Source organism: Huiozyma naganishii, chromosome 13, assembly GCF_000348985.1.
Source record: "Huiozyma naganishii CBS 8797 chromosome 13, complete genome".
Lineage (NCBI taxonomy): Eukaryota > Fungi > Ascomycota > Saccharomycetes > Saccharomycetales > Saccharomycetaceae > Huiozyma > Huiozyma naganishii.
In genome coordinates, this window is record NC_035934.1 from 411670 (window position 1) to 434148 (window position 22479).

General features: G+C 52.8%; 13 protein-coding genes and 1 non-coding gene across 14 annotated transcripts; 5 read left to right on the top strand and 9 right to left on the bottom strand.

Moving 5' to 3' along the window:
* Positions 1-62: 62 nt before the first annotated feature.
* On the bottom strand, positions 63-1640 carry FAR8 (Far8p; the record flags this gene model as incomplete). Its single annotated transcript, XM_022611089.1, has 1 exon — positions 63-1640. One exon carries the CDS (start codon positions 1638-1640, stop codon positions 63-65), a length of 1578 nt encoding a protein of 525 aa, XP_022467320.1.
* A 361-nt stretch (positions 1641-2001) lies between these two features.
* Positions 2002-4092, bottom strand: DEF1 (DNA damage-responsive RNA polymerase-degradation factor DEF1; the record flags this gene model as incomplete). The annotated part of the gene is made up of 1 exon (XM_022611090.1): positions 2002-4092. One exon carries the CDS (start codon positions 4090-4092, stop codon positions 2002-2004), a length of 2091 nt encoding a protein of 696 aa, XP_022467321.1.
* Positions 4093-4739: 647 nt separating this feature from the next.
* KNAG0M02250 (Frag1/DRAM/Sfk1 family protein) lies at positions 4740-5693 on the top strand (the record flags this gene model as incomplete). The annotated part of the gene is made up of 1 exon (XM_022611091.1): positions 4740-5693. The coding sequence occupies one exon, from the start codon at positions 4740-4742 to the stop codon at positions 5691-5693; it is 954 nt and encodes a 317-aa protein (XP_022467322.1).
* Positions 5694-5899: 206 nt separating this feature from the next.
* Positions 5900-8443, bottom strand: EIS1 (Eis1p; the record flags this gene model as incomplete). Its single annotated transcript, XM_022611092.1, has 1 exon — positions 5900-8443. The coding sequence occupies one exon, from the start codon at positions 8441-8443 to the stop codon at positions 5900-5902; it is 2544 nt and encodes an 847-aa protein (XP_022467323.1).
* A 581-nt stretch (positions 8444-9024) lies between these two features.
* On the top strand, positions 9025-11133 carry HOF1 (formin-binding protein HOF1; the record flags this gene model as incomplete). The annotated part of the gene is made up of 1 exon (XM_022611093.1): positions 9025-11133. The coding sequence occupies one exon, from the start codon at positions 9025-9027 to the stop codon at positions 11131-11133; it is 2109 nt and encodes a 702-aa protein (XP_022467324.1).
* Positions 11134-11273: 140 nt separating this feature from the next.
* On the bottom strand, positions 11274-12674 carry RCH1 (Rch1p; the record flags this gene model as incomplete). The annotated part of the gene is made up of 1 exon (XM_022611094.1): positions 11274-12674. The coding sequence occupies one exon, from the start codon at positions 12672-12674 to the stop codon at positions 11274-11276; it is 1401 nt and encodes a 466-aa protein (XP_022467325.1).
* Positions 12675-12963: 289 nt separating this feature from the next.
* On the top strand, positions 12964-13443 carry IMP2 (endopeptidase catalytic subunit; the record flags this gene model as incomplete). The annotated part of the gene is made up of 1 exon (XM_022611095.1): positions 12964-13443. One exon carries the CDS (start codon positions 12964-12966, stop codon positions 13441-13443), a length of 480 nt encoding a protein of 159 aa, XP_022467326.1.
* Positions 13444-13519: 76 nt separating this feature from the next.
* On the bottom strand, positions 13520-14785 carry MIH1 (putative tyrosine protein phosphatase MIH1; the record flags this gene model as incomplete). The annotated part of the gene is made up of 1 exon (XM_022611097.1): positions 13520-14785. One exon carries the CDS (start codon positions 14783-14785, stop codon positions 13520-13522), a length of 1266 nt encoding a protein of 421 aa, XP_022467327.1.
* A 482-nt stretch (positions 14786-15267) lies between these two features.
* Positions 15268-17250, bottom strand: MSN2 (stress-responsive transcriptional activator MSN2; the record flags this gene model as incomplete). The annotated part of the gene is made up of 1 exon (XM_022611098.1): positions 15268-17250. One exon carries the CDS (start codon positions 17248-17250, stop codon positions 15268-15270), a length of 1983 nt encoding a protein of 660 aa, XP_022467328.1.
* Positions 17251-17534: 284 nt separating this feature from the next.
* CCS1 (copper chaperone CCS1) lies at positions 17535-18278 on the bottom strand (the record flags this gene model as incomplete). Its single annotated transcript, XM_022611099.1, has 1 exon — positions 17535-18278. One exon carries the CDS (start codon positions 18276-18278, stop codon positions 17535-17537), a length of 744 nt encoding a protein of 247 aa, XP_022467329.1.
* Positions 18279-18478: 200 nt separating this feature from the next.
* SUB1 (chromatin-binding transcription coactivator SUB1) lies at positions 18479-19375 on the bottom strand (the record flags this gene model as incomplete). The annotated part of the gene is made up of 1 exon (XM_022611100.1): positions 18479-19375. The coding sequence occupies one exon, from the start codon at positions 19373-19375 to the stop codon at positions 18479-18481; it is 897 nt and encodes a 298-aa protein (XP_022467330.1).
* A 192-nt stretch (positions 19376-19567) lies between these two features.
* ARA2 (D-arabinose 1-dehydrogenase (NAD(P)(+)) ARA2) lies at positions 19568-20497 on the bottom strand (the record flags this gene model as incomplete). The annotated part of the gene is made up of 1 exon (XM_022611101.1): positions 19568-20497. One exon carries the CDS (start codon positions 20495-20497, stop codon positions 19568-19570), a length of 930 nt encoding a protein of 309 aa, XP_022467331.1.
* Positions 20498-20979: 482 nt separating this feature from the next.
* On the top strand, positions 20980-21079 carry KNAG0Mtrna2F. Its single transcript has 2 exons — positions 20980-21017; positions 21043-21079. It is a non-coding gene; the product is annotated as a tRNA-Phe (tRNA).
* A 126-nt stretch (positions 21080-21205) lies between these two features.
* Positions 21206-21712, top strand: ARG80 (Arg80p; the record flags this gene model as incomplete). The annotated part of the gene is made up of 1 exon (XM_022611102.1): positions 21206-21712. One exon carries the CDS (start codon positions 21206-21208, stop codon positions 21710-21712), a length of 507 nt encoding a protein of 168 aa, XP_022467332.1.
* Positions 21713-22479: the final 767 nt, after the last annotated feature.

The following is a 22479-nucleotide window of genomic DNA, read 5'->3' on the forward strand; positions in this document are numbered from 1 at the left end:
GAGAGCAAAGGGTTTCTTTTTTAGTATACAGTATGTCGAAAAAAATGAGTGAGCCAGCCTCTCTATAGCTCTGTCGTTTCCAGTTTCAGAATGTTGTTGCCGAGGGATAAAAGGACGGGCTTGCCGTCGAAGGTTGTCGCCTCGATAGATACCTGCAATGCGTCATCTGCCGTGGTAGAGAGGGTGTGTTGCACGATGGGTTCCACATGCGAGTAGTGGAAAATCACCTCGTTGAAATTGGCCAACTTCCTGACCTCGACAACGCCGTTCGAGTATGCAATTCCGATGACATCTGAGGCGTACTTGAAGTACATTGCCGTGGGCTTCGAGCGCAGCGTCTTCTGGAAGACGATTCGTTTTTGCTCGAAGGAGTAGAATATGATGCGTCTCTTCAGCTGGATTAGCAGCTTGGACGAGTCCTTGTTCAAGAACAGGTTTATATCGTTGTTCGACCTCTTGTTGAAAACGTCTTTGCTCATGTCCACGGTCTGCAAAACCTCTCCGTCGAAATTGTAGATAGTCAATTTAAGTGGGACAGATGTCGCTGCAATGAACGATTTCTCAGTAATCCCCAGGATGGCGCTGTGGCATTGCTCCACGGGTATCCTGTACACGTTATGGACGGAAAGCGGGTTCGTGTCGTTGTTTATACTCAGCTCGAGTATGAGCACCGTGTCCAAAGTGGTCAGGAGCAGCCACTTGTTCTTGTAATCCACGTTGATAATTTGCTTGTAATCGACCTTCAACGCGGCGTCAAAGATGCTGAGCGATCCAGCGAGTTGCTTCTTGTATGTGTTCCACAGCTTGATCCCCTCTTGGTCCAGCGACAGAATCTCGTCGTTGTTCAACCAGAAAATGTCGAGCAAGTCGTCCTTCAGCAACGGGCCGAACGCCATTTCCATCTCTTTGCAATTAGAGTCCTCGTCTATAATGTAGTATTTCAGCGTACCGTTCAGCGTAGCTAGGATATTGTTCTTGAACACTTTGAGTACCTGCTTGTGGCATGTATCCGCTCGCGTGTTCGGGACAACGCCCGCACCGAGATCCCGCGTCTCAGCAGCCGCAACCGCGTCCATACCCGCGCCCGCCCCCCCTGCCACCTCCACGGGGGCCACCTGTGGGTTCACCGCACCGCTCTTCGTGCTGAATAGAGAGTCCACGGACTCGTCAATGGGTCGTGCTCCCCCGTTGGACTCGTCAACTCGCTGCGTCTCGACAGGTCTCTTAGTATTGAGGCTCAACTCTTCCATGGTATGCAGGGGCATCCCCCTACCGCTAACGGAGGCCAATTGCGTCGTAACATTGGGCCCATTGAGCAAGTATATAATCTCCTTCACGTTCTCCTGGACGTTCTCCCTCGCCTTTGTGAGTTTCTCCAGCGCACCGTCCCCAAGCGATAATGACTGGGGCTCCAAGTCCCCCTGGTGCTTGCTCTTCTCGCGCGCCTGCCCGGACTCGAGCGCAGCAACTTTGTGGCGTAAGTCCCGGTTCTCACCCTCCAGCTTCGCAATGTACGACCGCATCTCAGACCTCTCTAGCTCCCAGGTGATGCGGTCGCGCTCGTTCTTCGTGAACTCCGTCTGCAAGTAGTGCATCACCCCGGGGAGCGTGTACTGCGGGTAGCTGTAGTTGCTCTGCATGCTGTGCGTGGGTGCTTGCATGTACGTGTGCGTGTTTGTGGCTCACCGGGACAGCCTCGTATCTGCACTTTCAACTTTACAACCTTTCTTCTATAAGGAAGGGTGGTCCAGGTGGATCAACTTTTGTTACAAGTTATAAAGTACTAAGAGGTCCCCATGAACAAGAGTGAGACGCTGGAAGGACACCTGTTACCACGCTCGCTTGCTCGCTCAATGCTTCGTGCAGAGGGTGTGCTTTCTTGACTTGCGTGACGGTTATGTACTGCTGCATTTAGATGACATTATATATGACGCTCTTCTCTGTTTCACTGCTGGCCGGTCCGTTGGGAGATGCGCTCCGGGCGAGGTCCCCACGGGGCAATCAGTAGTACCCTCTGGACGCCTGCGACGAGTAGTCGTAGCCCGAGTAGCCCCCGTACGGTTGCTGCTGCTGCGATTGCGATTGCGCCTGCGACTGCGACTGGGGCTGCGATGCACCGGAACCGCTGGCATTACCGCCCGCACCTTGCTGCTGCTGAGCCTGTTGCTGCTGCTGAGCCTGCTGCTGTTGCAGTTGGTAGTACTGCTGGTACTGCTGGTACTGCAGCTGTTGTGGGGTCAATTCAGCCTGTTGCTGTGTTTCTAGGCCTGCGCCGCTGCGGTCATCGGACCCGTACGAGTCCTGGCTGTCCTGTGGCTGTTGCTGCTGCTGCTGGGACTGTGGACCTGCTGGAGCGGAAGAGGACTGTCTGTGCTGTTCAGCGTCCGAGGACCGCTGGCCTTGTTGCCCTTGCTGTTGTGGTTGCTGCTGTTGGCCGTAGTAGTTGTAACCTGATTTGGGCATCTGGTAAGGGTACTGGTTAGCCATACCGTACTGTGGTTGTCCGTAGGGGAACGAGTTCTGGTAGAAGTGGCCGTAGTAAGGCATGGAGAAGTTCCCGTATGGTTGTTGACCTTGTACACCTGCAGTAGCTGCACCAGCTGCTGTTTGTAGCCCCACTTGACCAAGTGCTGGGGAGACACTGGCCGCGGTAGCACCCGCACCGGCACCCGCAGCTGCACCTGCACCAGCGGATGCTAGGTCTGCGTTGGCAACGCCCGGCGTGAAGGATTGCTCGTAGTTCTGCTGGACAGCGGACCCGTACCGTGGGTTACCACCTGCTGCGGCGATGTTCCCAGCTTGCCCTGGCTGCTGTTGCTGTTGCTGTTGGTATTGCTGGTACTGTTGGTACTGTTGGTACTGCTGGTACTGTTGTGGCTGGCCGTATGCTGCCGCAGCGTACGTCTGCGAATCGTACATCCCTGGGTAAGTGTAACCTGGGAATTGGTTCTGGTACATGTAGTACTGTTGTTGTTGTTGTTGAGCAGCGGCGGCGGCGGCGGCAGCAGCAGCGGCTTGTTGTTGCTGTTGCAATTGCTGTTGTTGTTGTTGTGGGGACATGACTGGCTGCTGCGAAGGTGTTGTAGCGGCTGGTACTTCAGGTTTCTCCACGACTGGAGCCTCTGCCTTAGCAGCAGCAGCAGCAGCAGCAGGGGCAAATGCGGCCGCTTCAGGTTTCTTAGCATCCTCAGTCTGCTGTTTCTCCGCGTGTTCCTCTTCCTCTTCCTCTTCCTCTGAAGAAGATTCTTCCTCCTCTGAAGACGTTTCCTCCTCCTCAGAGGACGACTCAGCCTCGCTCGAAGAAGAACTCTCCTCCGCTGAGGACGACTCTTCCTCCTCGTCATGCTTGTTATCGTCAGCACCATCTTCCACTTTAGCAATCTCCTGTTTCAACGAATCGACATTTTCCAATGGTTGCTGAGCGGCCTCCTTCTTCTGAACCGTTACTGGTTTCGGAGGATGTTTTGGTGCTGCCACTGCAGCCCAACTCATCTTCTTGGGGGCGGCACCTGGCGTAGAAGCAGACGTAAACGCGGACGCGGACGCGGACGCGGACACGGCGGGACGTGGCAGGGACTCATGTTCCTGTTTCTTCTCCACTGGTGTTGCCTTCTTCACGTCTGAAGTTATAACCTGTGCCCACGACCCAGGCTTCGTTTGCCCCCTCGCCTTCGCCGTACCGTTACTAGAGGTCGAAGTTGTCTCAGGGTGGTGTGGCTGTGAGCTTTGCAATGGGAACTTTTTGGATTTATTGGATGCATATTTCGTACTGTTGTGCGTGCGTGGTTTATTTATCTGCGAGGCGGCACTGTTGTCTATATCATAGACGTGTGGCGCACCGGACTGTTCTAGTATACTAGTCTCGTTCGCACTCTGCTGTTGCAGTTGTTTTTTCTCCTTCTTGCTCGGTTTCTTTACCTCGTCCCATCGGGTGACAGACCCAGACGTAATTTTGTCAATGATGGTCTCCAGATCCTCGTACTCTTGAACCAAATCGATCAGATCGTCCTGTGTCCAGTCCGGGAACAGTTCCGTCAGCGTATCTATTTTATTTCTGATCTCTGCACTGAGCTTCTTAGCGTGTGCCGACATTCCTTGTGTGTGTGTGTGTGTGTGTGTGTGTGTTGTGTGCGGTTGTAGATTGGAAGGGAGTAGTATCAATGCAAGTAACAGAGTATGTGTGTGGGTGTGAGTGTAAGAGCGTGAGTATGAGTATGTGAATGTGTGTGTATCCCCTGTATGCTACCGCCCCCCTCCTCCCCGCCAATGTGTCGAGAACGAGGAAGAACTTGCTTTCTGTTTCTTCGAGACGTCGTTTCCAAAAATTACTGAAAATTTTTGTGCGGCGGGTCAATTACCGCATTCGGACACGTCGTTTTCGACGGCGGGTGCGGTCGGGAATAGGGGCGGGGGTTGCCGTATTTGGTGATGTCGTGCTGTACGGCGCCGTGTACGGTGATATCACTATTGACGGGACCGTACGTGGTGATATCACTCCGGACGTAGGCGGAAGCCGGGTTCCGCGGAAACAGTTTCCCGATCCGGTAGTATCGTTTGTGACGAAATCCTCCGTCCGAATCGGGAAACGCGCACACAAATCTGGCTCCTATAATCTCGTCATCGCCCACGTAACATCTGCACCGGATTTTATATAATACGGCCAGGGCTCGAGGGTATACCAGGCTCGCGGGGTCCTGGGTGACACTTGACGCAGACTTCACGTAGACTACCACTCCACAATGACGTCCTGGTTGCCGAGACACGGTAACTACCTCTTCTTGCTGCCCTGGATCGCGTTTGTGCCCTGGTACGGCATGCTCGTAGCAATGCTCGCTTGCTGGGCCGGGCAGGGACATCCGATATACTGGTTCATGCACCAGGAACAGTTCCCTCTGTACATATCGGATATCGGCGCCACCAACCTTAGACCGCTCTTTATATCGTGTGCTGGGTGGCAGGGGCTTGGTTACTTCCTGTGCCTCATTGCGGACTACTACCAGCGTGGTGGGGGGCCCCATTGGATCCATAGGGGGAGCCCGAGGGAGGGTCGCAGGATGCCCGCGTGGTTTGGCCCACATGAGGGGAATTTGCTCATCGCGGCGGCGTTTATTGGTGGCGGCGGGGAGATTGGACTGCTCATGTGTTCGATCTTCTCCACGGCATTGTACCATCGGGTTCATATCTCCATGGTGGGGGTGTTTGTCGCTCTGATGTTCATCTCAGTGTGTTGCCACTCGGCGGCGTACTTCCTCATGGGGAAACACTACGCGTTGGTACACCCATTGGCAGCGGATACTACCCAGCCGACGTTCGATGAGTTGCGGTGGAATCAATGGACGGGACACGTTTGGAACAAATTCACAATCTCTGCAACGGCAAAGATGGTCTGGCTCACGCTAGCGGTCATCTGGGCAATCTGTTTCGGCGCCATCGAGGATAACTCCAAGAGTGCATGCTTCGAGTGGCTCCTAGCGTTCTGGTTCGGCGTTCTCTTCATCATCCTATCCATTGATTTCTACCTCGGTGCAAACTACAGATACTCGAAATACTTTAGTACAATCCCTCATAGCAAACTCGCACAGTACGAGGCTCTCAGTAGTATGCTCCCGCAGGGGACTGACGCAGAAGATGGGGAGAAGTCGCTATCGGCGTCGTCCTTAGGTGGGGGGTGCTCCTCAGCAACACAGGTCTGAACGCATGCCAGGTAGACCACCACTAGCTTAGGCTAGAATAACTGGGCTGGCAGAAATACCGGGTCAAATACCCTCTGAGCCTGCAGTAGTAGAAGAAAAATGGTATACACTAATAATAACCTTTATATACACCCTCGATAACCGGGGACAAAAACATATAATAATCGGACCGGAAAGGCCCACATCCACACACAATAACGTGACATTCAGAACACCTCTTTGAAGTACCCTTGGCCGTCCTTGTCACCGTTGATAGACCCCTGCGAGAACCCGCTGAACGTTGGGGCCAAGTCATCGCTGTCGAGTTCTTTACTCGCCGGTTCCGCCGCAGCAGGGGCTGCAGATGAGCTAATGGGCGTCTTGGCAGGCGTCTTGGCGGACTCCTTGGCAGGCTCCTTTGCGGCAGCAGGTGCAGCGGCAGCGGGCTTCGTCGCCGTGTTTGTGGAACCACCAAGGAAGAAGTTCTTTAAACCAGATTTAGGGGCCTTCTCAGCTGGCTTCTGGGCAGGTTTAGCAGCAGGCTTCTGAGCAGGCTTCGTTGCAGGCTTCTCCACGGGCTTTTCACTAGTCTTCTTGGTGGGCTTCTCCGCAGACTTCTTGGTGGACTTCTCCGCAGACTTCTCGCTAGTCTTCTCCCCCTTTTCCTCAACCTTCTTAGAGACCTTGGGCTTCAACATATTTTTGTCGATGTACTCCTCAGAGGTCATACCAAACAATGTTTTGATCCGCTCCTCGTCAAGTTTTTCATCACCACGTGCCTCAGCGACAAGTTGCATGGCCTCCAGCAGGTTCAACTTCTCCTTCTGCAGGTCAATGTCCGTCTGGTTCAACTCGGTCCTCCGCTCGTTGATTGCGGCCTCCACCTCCAGTTGCTTTAGACGTGCCTCCTTCGTTGCCAGTTCGGCCTCCTCGCGAGCCTTGTTCGCACGTATGATCAGTTGCTCGTCCATGTCTGTCTCCAACTCGCCCCTGTTCCCGTCCAAGTCGTCAATCAAAGTCAACTCACGTTGCTCCCTGGTCCCCTGGCTCTCCAGAGTACCAGTGTACTCCTCGATCTTGCTCTTGTGGTGCTTCACAACGCTGTTCAGACGCACAATCTCCTCGTTAATTGCATCGTAATTGGTGATCAAAGCTTCTTGCTCAGTTTCCGCAGCGGCTAGGTCATCCCTGTATGGTTTCAATAAGTTTTCTTGCTCGTCACGGGCGACGTCGATATCCTTCTCACGGTATTTCGCCCAGCTTGCGACCTCCTTATCGGCTCTCTCCTGTTCCATCTCCAGCTTCATACTGATCTCCTCCTTCAAGTCCTCGTAGGCCTGCTTTGTATCGTCCAGATCTTTGTTCCGCTCCTTGAGTCTTGCCTCCATCCGCTTCACCATCTCGTTAAACTTCTCCTCGGCGGCGTTCTTCGCGTTCAGCTTGTCATTAGCGTACTTCTTCTCCGCGTTCTTGACGATCTGCACGTCGTTCTTCTCCTTCTGCACTTGCATGTTCTTCCAGTTGGTCAAGTTCTCGTTGTACGCCTTCGTGCGGTCCGAGATCTCGTCATCCGCCTTACGCTGCGCGGCAGCCCTCTCGTCGATCTCCCCCAAAATAGGGTTCAACAGGTCCTGCGAGATCTTCTGGATATCAGCCTGCGACAACCACAGACCACCACCCATGTTGACCTTCGAGGGGTCCCTTGGTGTCGGTTTGTTTCTGAACTGCGTATGTGCAATCGCCACGGCAGCCTTGTTGTAGGATTCGTTCCCCCACAATTGCAAATCCGTGTCGCCACTCTCAAAGTCCCTCAACTGCGCGTTGACCCTGTTTTGCGCCATCGCCATCACTTTCGTCGAAGTCAGTTGCCTCAAGTACTCGTTCCGTTGCTGTCTCTTCTGTGCGAGTTCGTCGTCGATCTCGCGGGACACGGAGGGCCCCAAGTCCTTCACGGATACAGCGGCGTTCAGGGCAAACTTCGCTCCACGCTCGGTACGTTCACGGTCATCGACTTTCTGCTGTTCCATTTGTTGCAAAGACGCAGCCTTCTCCGTCTTCGCCATGATGTTACCCATCATCTCCTTGTCGAACTTGAATTGGTTGTGTTCAGCGGCCTGTGTCTTGATCCCGTACGAGAAGTTCCCGCGCTCGGGTTCCATCCTGTTCCGCACGTTACTCTCCGCCTTCTTCGATGCATTACTGAACACTTTCCTCATGTTAGCTTTCGCAGTCAGGGAAACGGCCCTGTCGGAATCCTTCCCGGGGGTAGCCGTCTCCCTTGAAACGTTCGTCATCGAGTACGCCTTCGACGCAGCAGCACCTGCCTTCCTCTGCGAATTCGCAGGAGGGTCCACCGCGGGGGCCACCATGGACTTCGTCCTTGCACCCACTGCAGACGCAGCCTTCGTCGCATTCGGGTCCAGTTTCCGCTCGTACGTCTCCATGTTAACGTGAGAGCCACTAGCCAGCACAGCGGCCGTGTCAGCAGACGCACGCACATCCGTCACACCGACGGTATACTGCGTCGCAGGGGACTGGTACACACCGTACTTTAATTTCGCACGGTACAAAGCCTCTTTACTCAACTGTGTACCGGTGGGCCGGTACACGGGGGACCTCCGGGAGTCCCTCGTCAGCGAGGAGGTCCCGGACGCACTCGTAATCGTGGACGTCCTGCTGGACCCTGGGGTGCGTTTCCCCTTGGCCTTCACAGCACGCGTCCCGATCGGCCTCTGCCGATCTCTGTCTGGAATAGCGGACACCAAGGACATTTAGTATAGCAACTGAGCGTCTGGTTTCTGTGGCTATACCTGTGCCTATCGCAACCAGTCCCCCCAGCGGAGGGGGGATTCCCCGTGCGAACGGCTGGCTGCTCTTTTATATAATCTCGAGAACCTCGAGGAATCCCGGGGCCTCGAGGACCGCTGTCCCAAAGAGGAAATTATTCCTCAAAGCGGGCCGGCCCCCTATTTTATGCCGTTTCCGGAAAGGCATTTCCCGATTGGGAAGACAACTTCTTATTTAGGTAGTTATTTCTCAAGACGGACACATTTGGTCGAGCGAAAGATCCGGTTTCCCGATGCGGCAATGCCGTTTCCCGTTTGGGACATGTGCCCCACCCGTCCCAAAGCGGTAATAGAAGCAGGTTCCCCAAAGGGGAAATGTGTAAACACGCAGAGGGACAGGATGAAGAATGGCATCCCATGGCAGGCTCGATAGAATAGTTGAGGTTTGTGCTTACTGGCGGGGAAAGAGTGGACTAGCTTGCTCTATTAAAAGGCCAGTGGCTGCTCTTGGTGTAGATCAGCTTACGTGCTTAGCAACTTGTAGCTCTTAGCGCAGACACTCAGCGATGAGTTACGACTACAAATCATGTTTCTGGGATCCGCACGATGATGGGGTCAACGTTTTGCTGTCCCATATTGCCTCCGGGATCCGGTCATGTCACACAATGGAGCAGTTCTTCAAGCAGAGGAGCGAGCTCGAGAAGGATTATGCGCGGCGTCTCGGGGCCATCAGAGAGAAGTTGAACAAGGACTGTGAGAAACAGGCAGAGTACGGGAAGTTGGGGGCCGCTTACGGGTCGCTGCTGGGGATCGAGAAGGCCAGGGCTCAGGCGTACTCGAAAAAGGCAGAGCTTCTGTACAGGAAGCTGTTCAGTGACGTTAAACTTGTCTCTGCAGAGTTACAGGCTAGATACACGACGCTCAGTGGGAAAGTAGAGAAACTGAGAATGGACAAGTACAATAAGAGGAAAGGTTGTGACGAGTTGCAGAAGAGACTCGAGGAGGCAGAGGTGCGTGCTCGTGCATTGAAGTTGAACCAGAACAACACAATTGGTGCAAGGAGGACGGAACAGAACACAAGGGAACTCGCCAAATGGGAGGCTAACGTCAAGGAGATCTCCACGCAACTCAGCGTCTTGAAGAAGGAGTACAAGGCGTCTCAAAAATTCTGGCTTCACGAGTGGGCAGATGTCACTGCTCAAATTCAAGATATGGAAAACGCACGGATCTCATTCTTGCAACGGAAATTGCAGGACTACGCAGACGTCACCATCGAGGCCAGCGTCCTTGAACAATCGAAAATGGACCTACTAATCTCAGAACTGAGCTCCTTCACTCCAATGGACGACATATCCAAGTTTTCGAGCGATTTTGGGACGGGAAGACTAAAGGATAAGCATCAAAGGAATCTGACTTCGGAACCACCGGTTGCACAACAATCTCAAAGGGCCGGGAGCAACCCCTACAGCAGTTCGAAAAGGTACTCGTACATGGACAATATTCGGAAATTATCCACTCAGTTACAACAGAGCGTACAAAGACAATCATCGCCTTCCCAGTATGAACGGCAACCATCACTGGTCAAGTCACAAACAGGTGGGAACCTGATGAACCAGAGACCAAATGATCAGTTGAGGCATGTGTCAAACTCCTCCTCTCTATCCACAAACAGGTACTCACTGCACGAGTCCAACTTACCAAGCTATGGTACAAGGGACTACCCTGTAGGCAACACCGAGTACAGGAACATCGACCATGAGCTGTCCCGCTCAGATCAGGACACGACCGATCGCGATGTGGAGAGATCAAACCCGGAAATCCAAAAAATGAAGACCATTGACTCAAGGACGCCACTAACTTCAAACCATGCCATCAACGACAAAGAGCTCCAAACGTATAACGGGAGGCATTTGGAGGCCACACAAAACGATGCCCGCTCCACCCATACCAAGACTGAATCAACAACGGACTCGAGTTCTTCTAACCCTACTGACTTTACCGCAAATGCTAGAAGACGGCCCAGTATGGAGTCCATGAGCACATCGGTGTCATCGATGGCATCCAGTATCGATGACAAGCAAAGATTTGCCAAGTCATGGAACTCTGCCAATAGGAAACGTAAATCGATGAGCCATATCGGGTACACTGATCAACACGCGTTGAGTGTCCCGCTTGACCAAAAACCAAACGATATGAGACAGGAGAGCTCAAACACTATACTGATCAAATCTGTCGGAAGCCATCAATTCAATGAGAGGAGTCCACAGGTTCAAAGACCTTCCAATATAACCGCCAGCAATCACACCAGAAGGAAATCGATGGTCTCAAACAATTCTTTGAACCCAATTGGGGACGCCCTGTACGAGATGGAGAAATTGCAAGGCGGTGTTAGCAACGATTCCACGTTGGGGAGAGTGAAGGATAACGGGATTGTAGTGACATTACCGATTGTGACCAAGACGGGGAAAGACGTTATCAAATACGCCAAGGCGACGTACCCGCTGTTGGACAACTCTGCAGCCGAGGTAGCGCATTTTGATAAGGGCGATTACTTGTTGATTACTGAGGTGGTCAGCGAAGATTGGTACCTGGGGGAAGTATACGATGACGATAAGATCGAACCAGACCATAAGTTTGGATTAATCCCATTCAATTTCATCCAAATTTTGACATGATGGGGTGGAAGGGACAATTCCTGACTGTAATTACGACTTGTGCAAGTGGTAAACACAGGGACTCTATGTAGTATTAGTACAACTATGCATTTTTTCTTGAAGTATATGAATAAGTCATTTAAGATTACTTTTAGTACATTCTATATTCCAGTAGTGTACTGGCCTGATGAAATTCCGGTCTCGAGGGTCCTCGTCAAGGCGGGTCTTGGTTCTTCGATCTCTCGGTTCTTTTCGTCGACAATGTGGTCCTCGTACTCTGTACTGGGCGTGCTCCCCTTCGACGTCGCAGTGCGTTGCGATCCCATCCCACTTTCCAGATCTTGCTCCTTGTTCCCTTTGAGTTCACTCTGAGCTCTCTCCTCTGCCTCGATCTCGTCTTTAGCCCATTTCCGGAACACGGGGACGAAGAAACTTGCAGTGAGTACTTGAATCGCTTGGTAGAGCACCAGTGAGACCAAAATTTTACCCAAATTTGTCTTGTTGTCCCCATACTGTGAAGTGATAAGCGACACGCCAAGTGCTGCTGTTTTCGCTGGTCCGCAGAACATGATACAGATCGCGTCTCTTTTATTGTAGTAAAACGGTCTGAAGATTTTGTACGAGTAATAATACAGTCTTGTGGATTGCTCCCGATCAGGTTCGTGATCCAGTAACTTAATCAGGAACCAAGGTCTTGCCAGTAGGAACGATATCCCCGTGAACAGGATGTACACTCCCAAGTTGAAGAAGCACAAGAATATGATGCAGACGTGCGAGACGCTTGTGAACGATTTCTGGTAGAACGCAGTGGAGAAGGAACTGAACATGATCAACAGCAGCATGTACGATCCTATCTTTAAATGGAACCTTTTGAGGAAGTCCAAGTAGTACTTTGTTGGTCTTGGGAGCACATTTTGAATGACCTGTCCAACGAACAGGGGCACAAACACCGATAAACCAACCTGTTTCATGACCCTTCTGTACAAGTCGTTCATATTGTTCCCGTTTGCAGGATTCCCGTACTGGAACGGGTACTGTTTCATAAACATCTGCGCGAGTGCCGGAGTGATGAACCCACCCAACAAGTTCCCTATAAACACCTCGCAGACGCACAGCAGGTCGTTCCCACCGGCGTTGGCCGTCATGATCACGTTGGACGCGACCGTGGTCGGGCACGTAGCGGTCATAATGAGCCCGATGAGGACCCAGTCGTCGATGTTCTTGTCGTTGGACACTTTGATCGCGACGGCGAACCCGTACACGATCGAGGACGTAATGAGGAAACTCAACACGAGAATCGTTAAGTGGGCCCTCCAGTTGGCGAAATTCGCCATGATCTTGCTCGTCTTCATGCTGAGCCCGCTCTGCAGAAAGATCCACGCAACGGCACCGTACCCTATACTGTACTGGCCCCTAATGAGCCCACCGTCCCTGGCAAAATTGGGCGCAAACCTAGCGATCACTATGAAGATGGCCAGCCATATGAAGAACCACTGCGAGACCACGTACTGCGTCACCGGGTGGTCCCAGCATCTCTTGAACCACACTCTCGCTCTCGACATCCTTGGCGAGTTTCAGGGCAAACCCTGAAGCAAAGAGTCGATACAACCAAGCGCACAGCACACAGCACACACTCCAGCTCGCTTATATACCTCGTCGCTGTCGTCGCTGCCGTCTGTGCTCTTGGACTCGGGCACCGGTGACTCTCGGGAACCCTCTCGGTCCGAGACCCGAAGACACTAATCGCTACTTTAAAAACGTCAAGTAAGCGATGAGAAGAGGGTCCATGAACAGTTGGACAGGACTGTGGTGGTGGTGGTAGTAGTAGTAGTTGTAGTCGTAGTTGGTCCAATGGTGGTCCGGGTGCGTGTGAGGAGCCTGTTCTGGGCTGTGTCTTGGATCCCCGTGGCGCTCGCTGCAACGGACGTCGTTCACGTCTCGAGGATCGAGGGCAGCTCGATGCGGCCGACGCTGAACAGCTCCGATGGCGACACGGATTGGGTCCTGTTGAAGATGCTGTGGCCCAGGGCGCGTGCGGTGGGCGATATCGTTCTGTTGAAGTCGCCGTTCGACCCGGCGAAAGTTATGTGCAAGCGAGTGAAGGCTCTAGCGTCCGATACTGTGCGGGTTCCTGACGGCGAGCCAATCACGGTCCCGAGAGGGCACCTATGGGTCGAGGGCGACAACGTGCACTCAATTGACAGCAGGAAGTTTGGTCCGGTGTCCGATGGCCTGCTGCTCGGGAAAGTGTTGTGTGTCGTATGGCCCCCAAGCAAGTGGGGGGTTGACTTGCACAGATACAGTGGACGCAACGTAGTAGTAGAAGAATGACTTGTTTGATGTATTAAGTATGCTAAGATATGATGCAATATAGTGTGTTAGATAGAGGAACCCACCCCCCACGGTTCTATGCGTTGTCGAAGTTGAGTCTCTTCACTGGCGAATCCACCGGTAGATGGCACACGAGCCCGTCCGTATCCTCGAAGCTAGAGTAAAACGGTACATGGTCCTCCAAGAGCATCTTGCTGGCACTGCCCATGGAACTGCTCGCCGTGGTGAACATGGAACTGTTCTCGTCGCCAGACGTACCGGCAAGACTGTGGCTGCTGCTGTTGTTGCGTTGGAAGGAGAGTTTTGGCGGTGGTGCTACCCTAGAGAAGAAACTCGCCGCACTGGTGTCCTCTGCGGCGTCCTCGGCCTCTTGGAATAACTGTAACGACGCACCTGGTTCACTTGTCCTCGAAGCCGTGCTGTGGAACCGCCGCAGAGAGTTACTCCGTGTGACAACTTTCTTCGACCCCAATCTGAACTTGTCCAGCTCTGTTTCGCAGTCGAGTAAGTTCTCCTTCGAGTCCATCGTCACGTAGCTGATCGGGTCGCACAGGCTAGGGAACCCACTGTAAAAACTCTTGTACCCACCGTCCAGGATCACGACATCAGGGTAGTACAGCCCCGGGTACACGTCCTGGTTGATGATCCTGTCGCAGTTCCTCAAGTGTGCGGCCATCGCTGGGCTTCTGCGCGCACTGAACTCACAGTAGAATATGAGCAGTGTTGGGGACTCGCAGAGGGGGTCCCCCCGATTCAGCAGCAGCAACTCTCGCTCCAGATCATCCTGGCTAGATATATTGAGCGCGCTCCTGATATGTCCACCACTGTACTCGTACTTGAACCGGCAGTCCACTATACAGTACGAGGAGTACACGGGTTCGTGGATCTTGTCCACTATGATGTCCCGCAAAGTCGTGGTGCTGATCCGCGGGAACAAGTCGTCGCAATGGGTGCCGTCGCTGTTGTAATGGTGGATCGGAATACTGCACTTGCTCATTCTCGAGATAAAATTGGCCCGTGTAGAGGGTTCCTTACAAGCTCTACTGGCCGCCGTGGCTGTTGCTGCCCGCAACTCTTTCCTCTTTATACTGTCAGTTCTCTGCATCCCACCACTGTTCTTCCTTGAGTACGACTTCGAGTTCGACAAACGTCTGTGGCCCATCCTCTCCGTAGTCGTCCCCAGGGTAGAACCCCGCCTACAGGGCACCCCCATCGTGGGGCCCACGGATCCAACAGACGCAGCATCCTCCAACGAAAGCCTCTCCGCAAACAGATTCAACGACGACGCAGACTCAGTCGCGTTATACACAGCCTGCTCACCAAACGGGTTCGCAAACACCATGACGCCCCACTTCAAACAACTGTTACCACAGCTCCCACCGTTGTAACACAATCCAAAGCCCGAATTGACCCAAGTGCTCTATGCGATACAACACAATATAATATAATATATTATATGTATATAGTATTATGATGCTTAGCGAATAGCAAGAGTTGTTAAAGCACCAATTCCAGCCCCCGCACGCACTCCTTTAAACCCCAATCGTAGAGAACTTGGAGCGGGGAGGCCCCGCAGATGCTGCTGCTGCTCTTGTTTCAGTGTCAAACGAATTCTCTCTGTGATCCGAAACAAGAAATACCGTAAATAGAGCAGCTTCAGTGTCACCTTGGGCTTTATCAGTTGCTGTCCATTGCCCACTGGGACTGGAATTGGGATTGCTCCTGGAGTGTGGTGTAAGTCTATAACCGTATATCAAATGTAGGGAATTAGTAGTTCGTAGTAGTACATATGGAGGGGAATTGGTTTCGAGGCGCCCCAGTGGGTTAGAAGTCGCCGTGTCTTTTGTGTGTCTTGAGGTGCTGCGAGAGGTTGTCGCTCCTGCTGAACTTCTTGTCGCAGATGTTGCACCCATACGGTCTCTCCTGCGAGTGGACGGACCGGACGTGTCTCTTCAAATGCTCGCTTCTCTTGAACGCCTTGAGGCATTGCTCGCAGTGGAACGGCTTTTCCATATCGTCCTCTGCCGTGGACGGGTCGCTCCGCCTCAGTGTGTTGGATAGCCCTGAGGGGGGCATCGACGGTGTAGAGGAGCGTGGTCCCAGGGACTCATCTGTGAGAGGAGTCAACGCAAAGGACGAGATCGCCGTCGAGGACTTCCTTCTGTACTTGGGCGTGTTCGTCATAGACGCAGATCTTTTGTACAGACCGTTGTACAGCTTTGCGTGGTCCGGAGTACCACCACCTGTGGAGAAGGTGTCCGTGCCATTTCCTGAGGTATACTTTCCCATGGCGGATCCGTTGTCGGAGAGGATTGTAGTCGGTTTTATGAACTTCGTGGGACCGTTCCCGTTTGCATTGAGTCCGCTGTGTGGTTGCTGTCTGTTGCCCCCCGCAGATACTATTCTGCGCAAGTTTATCGAACTGTGGTCGTCCTCTGACAGTGTCGAGTTCTCCCACCCTATTATTTTGAAGGATCCATTGCAGTTCTGCCCCGGGTGATTATGGTGCGGTCCCACCGCCGGGTCAATCCCCTCTGCACGGGATGAACCTTGGTTTATCGAGTTCTGTGACAGCTTCGTGAAGAAATCCGACTCGAAGATCGGAACAGACCCTCGGTGGGGCACCTTCCGCACGCTAAACCGTCTTGCGCTGTTAGTCCGCGAGGACTGTGGGGACATCATCAGTGCGTCGTTGTGCAATTTGAATGAATCAAGCAGAGTGTGTGTCACATCCCCATCAGTCGGGGACACCGTATTGTTGTTGTTGCCCGTATTGCTATCGAATGGGTCCGTGAAGTTGAAATTGTAGTCCTCGAGGATGTTGTTCAGTTCATTGACGTCCACCTCTGCGTTTGGAGGACTGAAGGGAGGCGACGCTGGTGTCTTCGAGGTGGCCCCGCTGTGTTCTTGTCCCTGCATTGGCAAATTGCCCTGCTGTGCGATGTTCCGCAAGTTGAATTGGTGTGAGATAGACCCACGGGACGTTGATGCCAACATCACGTTATCATCGGAGGTGACCACCATGCTGTGTCTCCTTGGATCCCCATTGTACATGGTGGTGTTGCTGTGATAATTGGATAGATTCGGACTCAACGCCGTGACGAGGTCCGAGTCGACATAATCGTTGAGGATCGTGTCGAGGTTTGTATCGTTGAAGTCTTGGAAGTTACGCGTCTCCGAGTTCTTGTTATCCAAGAATGCATTATCGTTGTAGGTCCCCCCACCTTGTATCCCCGTAGAGTGGGACGAGTAAGTGGGCCGTAACTGTTGGTCCTGTTCTTTCCCGTCTTTGGGGGAGTATGCACGTAAGGCCCCATTGAATACGTCACTGGACATCTCGTTCCTTGAAGTGTCCAGAATCAACGACGATGCGTTCTGGCCCAAATCAGAGTTCATCGGTACAGTTGTGGACTGTGGACTGAACATCAAATCCGAGAACAGTTGCGAGTTACTGTTCATTTGGTCCATGAAATCTGTTCGACCACTGTAATTGCTCTGTCGAAGGTTTTCGAAGCTTCTACCACCGAACAGCTGCCCGCTACTGTTCTCCATGGGTCTCCCTCGGAAATCGTTCGCTGTAATCTCGAGACTCATTGACGTACTCGTGTTCGTGGTGGACGTAGTCGGTGTCGAGTCCTGCCGCACCGGGTCCTCCCATTTCTGTGTAATCTGTTCCAACCCAAAGGACGATGCAATCTCTTGGCCCCCCGCGAAGGCTTCCTGGGGAATACCACGGTCGTTATTGCCATTGTTATCACGCGTCGCAGGATTACTGGTCCTCGCGTCAAATTGTATATCCTGCTGCATTGTGAACCTGTCTTGTACTGATGCCTGCACTTTCCCCATGTACCCAGGTGCGATGGGTACTGTCGTGTGTGTAACTGTAACAGTAAGGGACTCGTTGACACCCACGCAAACGTCCAGCATCAAACGATACCAACCAACTGATGCTAATAATATCAACGATATCGAGAAACAAAAAACGCAGAGACCAGTGCACTTCTTGTAGTGGTGGTGGTAACGTAGTTGCAGCTGTTCGCTGTGTTCAATGGGTTCTACGTTACGACTCTCATTTGCTATACAGTCTATATCTAGTTGATGTTTCTGTCACGAGCCTCCTTACGCTCCTCCCAGATGGTCTTCCCAGTACATGCACAGACACGCTTGTCGTTCTCCCATACACCAGCACTTCTCGCGACGACTCCACCGATCGCAGCTTGGCCATCACGGGACACGATAATCGACCGGCCAATGACCTCCCAAGGTTGCAACGGCGCACTCAGAAACGCCTGCCCGCTGAACTTCCCCGGGGAGTCCGCCGAGTTCAAATGGCAGTCCACTGTACCGTCAAATTGGTGCAACACACGGCCCGTGGACTGTAACCCACGGGACACGTCCCCGCACTCGTGGACGGCCACGGAGTATTGACCCGGGTGCTCAACACCGTTCACAGTCACGTCGAACATGGTTTTCTTGTCACCAACTTGCACCATCCGCACGAGCCCCTCCACTTCAGACCCACTCACCGTGTCAAACGTTTCGAGGATCGCTACACCAGAGGAGTTCGGTTCACCAGACCCTCTCAAGATAGCGTCCAGCCCAGCAGACTGGAACGCACGCACGATCACAGAGGGAGCGACACCGCTCTTCACATCGACAGTCTTCTTCGTAGCATTGACCTCCACGAACTCCATGGGAAGCTTAATGGCCCGCAGACACCCAGTGATATCCCCCTCGGTCAGTGGCCGAGGGGAATTGATCGCATACCTCGCCTCGAAGACTTCGCCAGCGGAAGCGCTTGCATCTGTACCTGTAGCAACACCGTTCACAGTCATTTGTCGCACCGTGCGGGGCTCCAACATCACCAAGTCTCCCCCAAGAAGTTCGCCTCCCGTCGAGTCCTCGTTTGACGTCGAATTCGAAGTTTTAAAAGTTGGCAAAAGCTCGAGACGAGCCGTCACGTGTCGGTGCTGCACAGACCAGCAGACACCCGATGGAGCGACCTGCAGTGCACTGGCCACTGCGCTGGGCACAGTTACTCCTCCTCGCTGCTCTCGTCGTTTATCTTGTCCATTTCCGCCTGCAGACTCTCTGCGAATTCTTCGTCGCTGGAATTGTCGTCACCTGGGGCCGTGACGGGGGCTGGAGCAGCTGCCGCAGCAGCGGCAGGAGCTGTCTCTTGCTTCTCCGGCTTCTCTGCACCTTGCTTCTCCGGCTTCCCCGCCTCTGCATCCCTCTTCATCCCCGGGATGATAAGCGTTGCGTTGGCCTCCCGTTTCGCATTCTCTATATTCTCCTCGTGTGGCAGAAGAGTCGGCGGGGCCGGTTTCTTCTTCTTCTGGTTGTTCTCGTCGTTATCCTCGTCGTAGTGGCGTTCGCGCTTGGCCGTTGCCCCAGTGGTAGTGGCAGTGGCCGTACCACTAGACCCGGCCTTTTCAGCACTCTTCTTGCCCTTTGCGTCTTTCGAAGCCTGCGCCCCCGCACCTTGCGCCCCCGCACCCCCTGCGGCCTGCTTGCCCTTCCCCTCGGGCTTCTCCCCAGCGTCGTCGTCCTCGTCATCGGACAGCAACCGCACGGTCTTCGTACGCGGTCTCCTGGACCCAAACCGCCGCAACGCCTCGTCGATGTTCAAACGGTGTCTCAACAACTCGTCGTACAGGTCCTCCGTCAAGGAGATACCTTTCTTCCCTGGCCGCATCTCCCCGCTCGACTGGTCCAAGTAGTACTCCCTGATGTCGATCAAGTTGATGTTCCTGAACTGCCGCACGGTCACCCGCTTGTTCTTCCCGAGATCAAAGATCGCATCCGGTGTCTGCAGCCCGGGCATTCCGCCTGGTGCGCCGCCAGGCGCACCTGCACCCCCTGCACCCCCTGCACCATCACCCTTCGCGTCCTGCCTCTTCCGGTTCCTATACCTGTTATAGTACGACATCCTGTGACCAATTCCAAATCTCAAAGAAAACCAAGCAACAGTACCAAACACACACTCGCAACGACGACCCCAGAACACTCGCACGACCGACCAGCAGCCCTCATCCAACCACCAACACCAACAGCTCTTGGAACACATCGCAATCTTCGCAATCTTCGAGACACTGAAAATTTTTAAACAAGACGCTGGTCGCTACCCGGATGGCCACTCGGTATTGAAGAGGTCGCCCAGGACGCTGTGCTGGACGCTGTGGACGAGATCTGTGTGTTCCGCGGTGGTCTCGGCGAGGTTTGATGCCGCGCGGGTGACCTCTTCCGGGGTGCTGAACCCTATGACGGTCGGGCCGCGGTCGGACCACTGTTCCAAGGCGAACTGCGTCGCGAGGTCTGCTAGCTCGACACCCTGGGAACTGCACAGTGTAGCTGCCTGTTGAGCACGGCGTTTCAATTCGGGGGACCCCGGGTGGAACTCGAGCGTTTTCTGGGACCGTAGCAGGGACATGGACAGCACTGATGCGTTCACGACGTGCTGCACACCCTTTGATTTGAACTTCGCGTAGTACTCCTCCAGCATCACGTTCTGTAAGTTCATGTGACAGTAGGACAGTACGCAGTCTAATGGAGTCCCCGCATCGTAGCATAACGACACAAGGGAGTACAGTTTGGAGAGAGGGTACCCTGAGACGCCAACGTTTCTGACAATACCGGCCCGTTTCAATTTCTGAAGTTCGTCCAGCGCGGCGAGACACGCCTCCTGCGGTTGGAACTCGACGTCGTGCAAGTACACGACGTCCAAGTACCCGCCTTCACCGACAAGCCTCTCGACAGACCGCATCACGCTCATCCGCACGTTCTCCCTTGAGTAATCGAACTCACTAACCCCCACACGACCCACTTTCGTACACACGTAGATCTCACCACGCGGGATCTGTAACTCCCGTAACGCCTGCCCGACGAGCAACTCACTGTCGCCGTAGTAAGGCGATGTATCCACCGCGTTGAAGCACCGTCTGTGGGTGATAAGACACTTCCTTAGGATCTCCACGACGGGGAGAGACTCTGGGTCCTCGTTGTACTGCTTGCTGAACGTAGCACCGCCACAGATCAATGGACTCAGCTTCATGTGTGTGGGAGGGGTGGTTCTTGCAGTGGTGTCACTCTCTCCGTGTACCAACCTGTTGTTACCAATACCGTGTTTGTATTAAGAGTTTGTTGTTTTAAGAGCTTATTCGTCCCTTAAAGAGAGGGGCGTAGTGGGGGCCACTAGAAAGAGCGGGGAGGGGTGCCTTATGCGGGGTGGTTCACTGTGTAAGACAGTGCTATGGTGGGTAGAGGGTTGTCAGCGGTCGTAGCAGTGGAAGAGTCGTCTGTTCCATCCGCAGGGTGGCAGTACAAAACGTGAGGTTCACTCATCGGACAATTCAGCAGTTATACAGGAGGACGGCGCCCTCAATGATAAATTACACTTTGGTGCTTTTCCCCATTACCACGGAGTGGGGCTCCCGTTCATGACACTTCTGCTACGGCCGCTCCAGAGAAATATCACGTGACCTGCCCCATTTCCTTATCTATATCCCTCCACAAATCAAAAAACACAAAAAATAAGCGGATTTAGCTCAGTTGGGAGAGCGCCAGACTGAAGATTTTAAACTTCGGTCACAAATAAGAAATCTGGAGGTCCTGTGTTCGATCCACAGAATTCGCATTTATTTTTTTCGAATTTGTTTCACGATCTTCTCTTCCTACTTTTTGCTGTTCTCGAAGACGATCCGATGAGGTTTGCTCTCATCGCTGCTCTTACCAGTCTGAATTGCCCTCGTTGGATCTGCCCATGAAGGGTGCACTCCGGGATGTACCTTCTAAGAAAACCACTTCTAAAGTGGAAACAAGATCGGTCACTAGGGGACGATCCACGAAGGGTGTAGACAGTGCGGGAAGCAATAACAGCGATGCATCGGATGAGGAGGAGGAGGATGAAGAAGAGGATGATGAGGATGAGGATGACGATGCACAGGAGGATGAGGATCTCGACGAGGAGGATGACCACGATTTGGATCTCATGGAGGAACCAAGGGACGTTAGAAGGAAAGTGCCCATCAAGTACCTAGAAAACAGGACTAGAAGACAGGTCACTTTCGCGAAGAGGCGACACGGGATAATGAAAAAGGCCTACGAATTGTCTGTACTGACAGGGTCCAATATCTTGCTTTTGATTTTGTCAAGGTCCGGGCTCGTTTACACTTTCTCTACTCCCAAATTAGAACCCATAATTAGAGACGAAGAGGGGAAAACTTTGATTAGAAAGTGTTTGAACGCTGGCGAGGCGGGTCCATGGTAGACAGGGGGGAGAGCCCTAATGCAAGCTCAGTGGACTTATTTTTTTGGCGGAAAGTAATAAAATTTGTTTGGAGAGGGGGTGCAAATGAGGCTAATGAAAGCTCAATGAAGGTTTTTGGCGAATCTCATTGGGTCGATCGTCGTTGTTCTGGTCTAGGACACATACAAAAGCTCTATTTAATGATAACATGGAACTTGACATGCCTATACCGGTTCTTGGTCATGTAAGAGCTAAAGTATGAATATATAAGTTACTTCAAGTGGGAATAAACGTGCACGAACACTGAGCTGTATTAATTGTAGTATAACAAGCAACTTGGGCACTTCGGGACTGTCGAGGGGATATTCGACCCCGGCTTTTATCCACCTTCCGTGTATATCGAACAAAGAGATTAAAAGTTTACGCACGAGAGCTTAATGAAGAATATGCTATATAGACTCCAGCTTTGAACATCTCAACAAGTATTTGAGTACTTTGACCTTAGTTGATTTGTGAGAAAACGTACTGTTTTGAACCACACCTTTGGGACAAACTGAGATCACCGAAGAATGAAAAATCATATCGTTGCGTTTCTCGTCTTCCTTCACGTCTTTTGTGGTGCAGCATCTGCACAGGAGCTACCGGAAATTCACTCACCCGTTATTGATCAATCAAGTAACTCTACAACAGTTGAAACATGGAATATTCTTCACTGTCTGCACATGTTTGGTTTTCCTAATAACACAGCAATTGCCATGGATGAACAACGTACTTTAATAGTCGTCAAT